Source organism: Rhopalosiphum maidis, chromosome 1 (genome assembly GCF_003676215.2).
Source record: "Rhopalosiphum maidis isolate BTI-1 chromosome 1, ASM367621v3, whole genome shotgun sequence".
Lineage (NCBI taxonomy): Eukaryota > Metazoa > Arthropoda > Insecta > Hemiptera > Aphididae > Rhopalosiphum > Rhopalosiphum maidis.
In genome coordinates, this window is record NC_040877.1 from 67,457,380 (window position 1) to 67,466,112 (window position 8,733).

Consider the following 8,733-nt stretch of genomic DNA (forward strand, 5'->3'; position numbering starts at 1 on the left):
TTAGCAGGTATGGCCGTATGGGTAAATTATAATTTACAAGTCCACTTTTAGTATGACTTTATGCTGCGTTTATACCGCAAAACAAATTGAATATGTATAACACAGGTCAAAAATGCCACACACCGTCAAATGATGTATATATTTCCGAGTATACCCCTAATACAATTGTATTTAAGATCCAACCGCTATACACTTTATGATAAACGCCGCTTGTATTAAAGGCGTACGTGCGGCGAACTAGTTCTTTGAGTCACCTTTTATGTTTGCCGCTCAGTATCATTTTCCTTTTAGACAATAATAGTGAGTATTCTGGAAAACGAACAACTCTCCTATGTCATTTATACAATATACATTATGTAAGTAGGTGCATACTCATTTAATCGTATATTATTATATACATGTTTTCATAATATTATATCAAACGTAATCCACTGCTGCAATAGTAAACATATAAATGTAATATAATATGTAATAGTAATACAGAGTGTTCCGCCTTGTTTATATCCTCAAACAATCGTACATTTTCCTGGTCGTTGATCGTGCCGCAGTGTGTTTCTTCAAAGAATTACCAAATAGAAACCCAACAGAGAATCCGAAATGGCTGTTTACGCTAAACGCACTCATATGGTACCATATAATAAGTAAACGTAGCTGCATGATAAAATTACTGCATGCATATATATTGTACAGTGTTTACAAATTTTCTTGGATTTTTTTAAAAAGATGAACTTGAAAACGAAAATAAACAAGTTAGTGTTTTAAAAAAAAGTTTCTACATTATTTTTAAGTCAATTGGTATTACAGTTGAACATTTTAACTTTAATTTGTTACCCTGAAAAATTCCTATGAATAACAAAATATATTGAACGAATATTATCTCTCTAAATTGTTTTCTGCAGCGAATGTGATGATTATACTATTGCAGTATTGCACAATCGCACCAATAATGATTTAAAATTGAAAGAAATAGGTATCGGTTTCAATTATTCCTATTTGTCATTTACTTGCCATGGGTGTCTTACCGTTAGGTTTTTAGCTTTCTAGTTTGTTAATTTTTATAAAAACAATAAACGTAAGTATCCATTACTTACAATATTCATATACCTAGACAAACGTATAAAATAGGTAATATTAATCTATATAATATTATGTTTATTAATCTTATATTTTTATAATAATTATTATTGTTCGTACAATAATATTGTTATCAATGTGTTAGAACTTATAATTGGTTGAATATTATTTTTTTTATAAATTATACTAAAATGATATAACACAAGTTAAACATAATTATTGATTATTATTTTACAATTTTCGTTTTTTCTTCTTTTTTGTTGTTAATTAATAATTTGTTTATTTCAAATGTATCAATACACCATTTATTTTAATTTGACTAATTTTAGTTATTCCTCTAATCAATAAAAAAGAACATTACTATAAAGATAAATTGTATCACATGGGTGATGGATGCAATTTATATTAGATAGAACATATTATTAACTATTTTTTTTTTGAACTGAGAGAAGATTTCCCAATTATTTTTTATAAAGTAATGTTTCCTTGTTCGTTTTGAGTAATTTTCATTAATTTAAGTTTTTGGTGGTACCAGGATCATATTATATATTTACTTACACTATACAGTATACACATTATACCTATATATATATATATACTATAAAAAGAATTATGTATATGTAAGAAGAAAATTAACAGTGAACTATATTTTATTATACTATAAGTCTATAGTATTTTAGGAATGTATAGCCATGTAGAAAAAAAGTCCAAATAAAAAAATTGTCAGAAGAAAACAATATTTTAGACAAAAAATTATTTTAGTAAATAAGTATTAAGTATATTAAGTAAAGCTAACTTAACTATTATATTATGTAAAATAATTTATAAATATAGTGTTGAAAACTGCATAAATACAAAATATTTATTACACATTATCAACTGTCATGTAAATAATAACGTAAATCTACTAATATTAACTAATAGACTTAAGAGTTTTAACTTACTCTAGTTAAATAAAGACATTAAAGTTAATCAATTAACTAATTAAAAACAATTTAATACCTATCATTCTTTACCGATGTTATATCTTACTACACATTACTATTGTCTTATACATAATACACAAATATATAGATGTAATATGTATTAAGTATTTATGAAGCATCATTTTTTTAATTTTTTTTGTAGTGATTGAGTTTTTTTTATTAAGCTTTTTTTTCTAGAATTTTTCTTTCAAATCCCATATCATAGATAGGTACTGTATAAAACATAATTATTTATTTATTAACAATTAATTTAAGTTAGCGACACAAACGACTTGGTTATTATAACAAATTGGTAAAATTATCAAATTGGTCTGTGATAAAAGATAAATTCAGAACAGATGATATAAAACTATTTAAGCATATCACTTCGAGGTTTCCTTCGTCCTAGTAGAATACAAACAAAATCCACAGCGATCATTCCGACAATGGCCAACTATATATATATATATATATATATTGGATATATACAGCGCATTTATATTATGTCATTGTATATGCATAATAACAATGTAATCCTTTCAGTCTCTGTGTAGTTTTATTTATAATATTTACATATAAAATACTACATTTAGACATATCACACATATATAGTATACATACTATATATTATTTATTTATTACAATATTATATACAAATTATAAATAATATCATTATTCATTAACATATTAATGAAAATAAATGAATATATATATAACACACATTTTACTTATATATTATTGTGACTGCCAGACTGACTGCATCGGCGGCGATGCACTCGGCTCGACCGCTACATTATTATTGCAGCTGATCGCCATCGGAGCTGTAACAGCAGCTGCCACTGCTGTTTTATTTTGATACAACACATCACTTATCATCTTAACTATAAGCACGCTATTCCTTTATTTACATAGGTATGTCATTTATATAATATGTAATTATTCATCGTCCACCGGTATAAAAATAATGCAGAAGTAATGCACATATTATGCATATATATACCTATGTTCCTGTAGTATTTATACTATTTGCCGCGAGTGGTATGCAGTAGTGATACTATAAGCTACATCAAAAGTGTGTTATGGTGCGGGAGGTGGCGGCACGACGTGAGGGCGTCGACCAAAGATGAAAATGCATACATACATTATAACAGGTATATTATATAGGTGTACACTGTGTACGTATAATCAATACGCTGGTAGGTATATATAATACAATTCCGCGTGTGCGCATGTATAATATTCAATTCAATTATAAAAACAGGCATCCTAAACACCGGTAGCGACGAGCACGTGACCGTAATATATAATATACATCAGACGCGATGGAAGACGGCTGCGGCGATGAGGAAGAGTGAACGCGAGAGGGGGTGGGAGGTATAAATCACGCAACGGATATATATATGTGTGTGTGTGTGTGTGTGTACCTACCGTATGCTTATATTAAATCTAATTAAGGCGCTGGCGATGTGTACAGGTATAATAGGTATACACAGGAACAACTGCTGCTACATCAGCTACCGTGTTCGGCTCGAGGACATGATACATTATATACATATTGGTATATAATACATTTATATATTTCGTGATAGCTAACTCGGATGTTAATGATGCCGGTGGTCTATTTACCTCTGTGTAGGTAGCTTAATATTAAATCATATAAGTTTATATTATACGCACGCGTGCGTCGCCCGCTGTCGCGGTCGGTCGGTATACACATAATTTGGTACTTACGTCGTCGCCACCTGCTCCGGCTCGTTTTTTTTTTTCCATTTGCGAACATCTGTTTCGTGTGATATCACATTAAATATATTACATATACCCCTTAACTTTTAATACGATGATTATATTATATTATACAGGTTGAAAGGAATATCACATATTATTTATATTTTGGGCATCGTATCGCACGCAATTATAGTCGATCCACCAAGTATTTAATAGGTGTATATATACAATATATGTATGCGACATGTGTATATATAGTAACAATAAAAATAATAATATTTATTTATATATATATATATAGGTATATTTTATAATACAATTTACACGAGTTTATTTTCAAAACATCTTTGGTAAAAACAATTTTAAAATAAAATGTCATAGTAATAAACAAAAAATATGATTGCATTATCGGCTTATATAATATAATAATAATATGAAAAAAAAATCAAAATAATCATTTTAATACCTCATCAGATCATAATCTGAAAAGGTTTACATCTAAATTATCTGTATTGCGTGGTAAAATAATAACAAAAAATAAATATTTTTAATCCTTAAAAGTGTAAACATATAATAATAATAATAATAATAGATTAATAGGTACATACCTAATACCTATAGTATATTATACAAAAGGATGATATGAATCTATTATCTACATAATATATATATATATATATATTATAATATGCAAATGTCATTTCAAAAAGACGTGTTACATTCATGGCATTGTGGAGTAGGCATATATAAAAATGTTATCCAGGCGAAGAATCGATGGGCGGTAAAATAGTAATGATAAATCTTCATTATTTGTATAATATGTGTATATAAATCAGAAATAAATATAAGCCACGATACAACATAGACTTCTACAATATTATATGTAATGTACCAAACATTTATAATAATCAATATTGTATCGATTCTTTGTAGTCACGTATTATATCAATAATAATAATAATAAAATAGTCTTTCACCTTCTTCCAACTTCACATACGCAATTGAGATCAAAATAATCGAGGGGTTAAAAAACAAACAATATAACTGTCTATTGCGTACATGCAGATTTACTGCAAGTTCAATATAGAGTTTATGGAGAAGTCTGTGATCATTTTGGGCCTACGTACGTTGCCGGCGGCGTCCCGTTGTTGCTGTTGGTGTAGAACAGTCGTGTCCAGGCACATAGAATTCCTGTTGCTTCGATGACTGGACAACGTCCTGGACTGACAGAAACCTTTGCCGCACACTGGACACCTGAATGGTTTTTCCTTGACGTGTATGTACCTGCAAAAATAGTATACATTAATGTATCTATACTATTAAAAAAATAGGTAATTTGGTAGCGTTCTATCGAAAGAAGGAGAAAAAATAAAATAAAATATAAGGATCAGTTCCGCGGAGTTAATATTTTTATTTAATATCGGTATACTTTACACCGATATCTGGTCGTTTTATGAACAAATCGGTCGAAGCATAAATAAACAGCATTTTCAATAAAATTGAACTACCCACCCATACTTATTCTAGGTTTAATAAAATATGGGCTACAGCAGCTTCGACTGCATACTCCATAATACGCGTATAAGTATATATAATACATTGGCAATCGAGTTACGTTAGATCGTGTCATCGTCGATTATAATATAACCGCGGTTAAGGTAGGTAATATTACAAATCGTACATATTATATTGTCATCACTGTTTATATACCTGTGATCTCTCAAGTGATCCTGTCTGCGGAACGCCTTGCCGCACACATCGCACGGGTAAGGCCGTTCGTCGGTGTGTGTGCGCTCGTGTATGAGCAGGTTGTACGACTTGCTGAACTCGCGCTGACAGTACGTGCAGATGTACCGTTTCTTCGGCCGTGAAGACGTGGAGGACTGGGACGTCGTAGTCGGCGGTGATGGCTGTGATCCCGTCGTGCAGATTGTCGTCGGCTTCCGGCCGGCCGACGGACCGATGCCGCAGATGGCCGGCACGGCGGACGGACGGTAAGTGGCGACGGCGCCTCGGCCCCTGCCAGAACGAGCGGCCGCGGCCCTGTTCATGTGGTAGTAGTTGACCAACACGTTGCGCCACTGATCGGAGTCCCGCCAGAACGTGGCCGGGTTCAGCCATGCGGTGAGCGCGGCCGCGCTGGCCACCGCAGACGCGGCCACCGGCCGGCCACCGTTGATGCAGACGCGGCGCGGGTGGTCGTCGGCCGACAGTGACATTTGTGGCGGCGGCGGGCGGCGGCGGCGGCGTGTCCGGCCGCTCAACGTCCACTATCGCCTCTTCGTCCGTGCTGGTCGCGTCGTCCGATTTGCCACAGCCGCCGTACGAACGCGACGACGACGACGGCGACGACGACGAAACGACGCTGCCGTACTGCTGCCTGGACACCAGATTCATGTCCCGCTGTCCCACGGTATAGGTTAAGCGGCAACGCGGCGATCTGACGAAAAAATCGTGATTAATTTTATTTATTTAACGGGCGTGATGCCCGCGCGAGTTTAACAACAACATTAGCAACACAGAAAAAACCCAAATCATAATTGACTACATTATATAGATACCACAACAATTAATTATATTATACAATTTATAATGATATAATTACAAACCCCCCCCCCCCAAAAAAAAAGTGAGGTACTCAATAGTCATTAACCAAACGCATCGTGCGATCTATGACGGCTTGTTCCTCCCATAATTAGTGTTATAACAACTTATGAACGATATAAAAAGAGGAGTATAATATGTGTTGTTAAACTAAAAAATAGGTACTTAAAAGTTTATTTTATAGATTTTCTTTCTTTATAAAATAAACTTTAATGTATACAAAATAAAAAGCTTTAACTCTAGAAAAAGAATAACAGGAAAAGGATCATCAATCGCGGGGGTCACCAGTACGTAAATTATAGAAGACAATATTATTTTCGATATTATATTATACTACCTATAGAAGTCGGTACACATGATGCGCATAACGTGTAGGTAAGCCTGTTATAGACCGACGCGCGACGTTTTTATACTAAATATATATTCAATATTCTTGACGACGGATATAATTCTCCCAGTTACTAAGTTTTTTTGTCGAGTTTTTACAGTTACAAGTTATTATATTATGCACGTAACTTATACAATAATATGCACTGTAAACAACAATTTGGTGATTTTTTTTTTTTTAGCGGTACATATATAGGATTTCAACAAAAATAATAGAGGTACACCGCTGTTCAGGATGTGATGAACAAGTCGCATTTTTCGTGTAACGTTATATTGCTATAAGCATACGGTCACAACTCTATAATAATATATGTAAGGAACGAGGAAACGGCGATTTTTTTCGATTTTTTTCCCCTCGTAAAAAGTGGCAAGACGTCGAGCGTAAAAACGAAAAAAAAAACGTATACAACTACTCGACGAGGATCGAACTCGTTGACAGCCATTATTATATATATACATTGTATACACGTGTAATCCTTTTCACGCCGGCACAATAGGACCGTATTAAGTATAAATCACTATGAGCTCTTTTCATCGTTCACTTTAAAGCGTATAGGTACCTAATGACATATAATATGTACACCCAAACCTAATATATATATATGTGTGTGTGTGTGCGTGTACAGTAGACTCAATAATTCGAAATTCAGAGGAAAATTCAATGTACAATAGGTATATGATGTGCACTGCACATTTACAACGTTGTATGGGTGTCGGATATATTATATTATTATTTATGTAGACGTTTGATACTTCACCTTTTCGTCGAACGGGCCATAATCAATTATGATTAAATATGATTGTAATTTGACATTACGATAGTGTCGTTTAAAAAGGTCGGACAACGGCGAAAATACGTACAGGTAGTCGTCTACATGTGTGGTATATTGGCACCCATAAATCAACCTATTTAGAACTAATTGTAGTATATGTACCTATTGTACCTATAGGTATATGAAAGAAAAAAACGTTGTTCCCTTTCGTTGGTTGAATGAATAATGGGTACCTACAACGCGATTTCACCTATTCGCATGACAATAATACCGATTATATTGCTACGATAACAATGCACAACTAAATAATTAAAGTGCATAACGCGAGTGCAATAATATTTACAGTATTACATATAATATCAATAATATGGTGCATTGTGATGTTTTTATAATATATTATTAATATATTTACCTATTGTATTCTATATACGTGTGGGCGTATGTACAATAACGAGTACGCGAGTTGCGTGCCGTGTAGTACGCGCAAGTGGCGAGCCCGCGAATTTAAAACGCGGCGACACCGTATCATACAATTGTCGTATAGTTTATTGTAATAATATCGAAATATTAACCGTAACCGAATTATTATAATAATATTTTCAATAATACGTTGTCCGTCGGTCGTCCACTATAGTCCCGACCGTGTGTGTGGATGGTGTACGTGTTGACGACACGTCCGGTGCACGCTGCAACTGGAGCAACGGTGGCGGCGGCGCGAATACGTTGACGACAACGTCGGTGGCGTCGGTGGCTGCGGCAGCGGCGGTACGTTTGAGGGAGCTGACGGCGCGCGGGGCACTGATGCGGCGGCGGCGGCGGCGGCGGCAGTGGCGCGCGAGAGCAGCTGCCGCCGCCGCGCGCCGCGTGTGTTGCGCGCCCGGACCACTCCCTGCCGCGCGGTAGGCGGCGACACCCGTCCGCGCCCGCAGCCAGCCATTGGTGCGACGCGCGGCCGGTTTAACGTTTTACCGCCGCAGCTCCTACTACGACCGTCATCAAATCCTGGCCACCGCCGCCGCTGACGATCCTGCGGGGTCACGCTCGCCGGTGTACAATATTATGTACCGTTGCTGCCGCTGCTTCTGCCGCTGCCGTCGCTTCTGCTGCCGTCGCCGCCGCCGCCGCTGTAGGGTTTTCTACGCGTACGATATACGAAACGACCGTACCCGCTCAATCTCTCTATCTTTCACACGCTCTCGGCGGCC

General features: G+C 35.4%; 1 protein-coding gene across 1 annotated transcript; it reads right to left on the reverse strand.

Moving 5' to 3' along the window:
* Positions 1 to 4,397: 4,397 nt before the first annotated feature.
* LOC113550534 (fez family zinc finger protein erm-like) lies at positions 4,398 to 8,308 on the reverse strand. The gene is given in 4 exon segments (XM_026952427.1): positions 4,398 to 5,048; positions 5,475 to 5,981; positions 5,983 to 6,204; positions 7,941 to 8,308. Coding segments are annotated over 3 exon segments (903 nt in total). The 5' UTR covers positions 6,162 to 6,204; positions 7,941 to 8,308; the 3' UTR covers positions 4,398 to 4,831.
* Between the last annotated feature and the right edge of the window lie 425 nt (positions 8,309 to 8,733).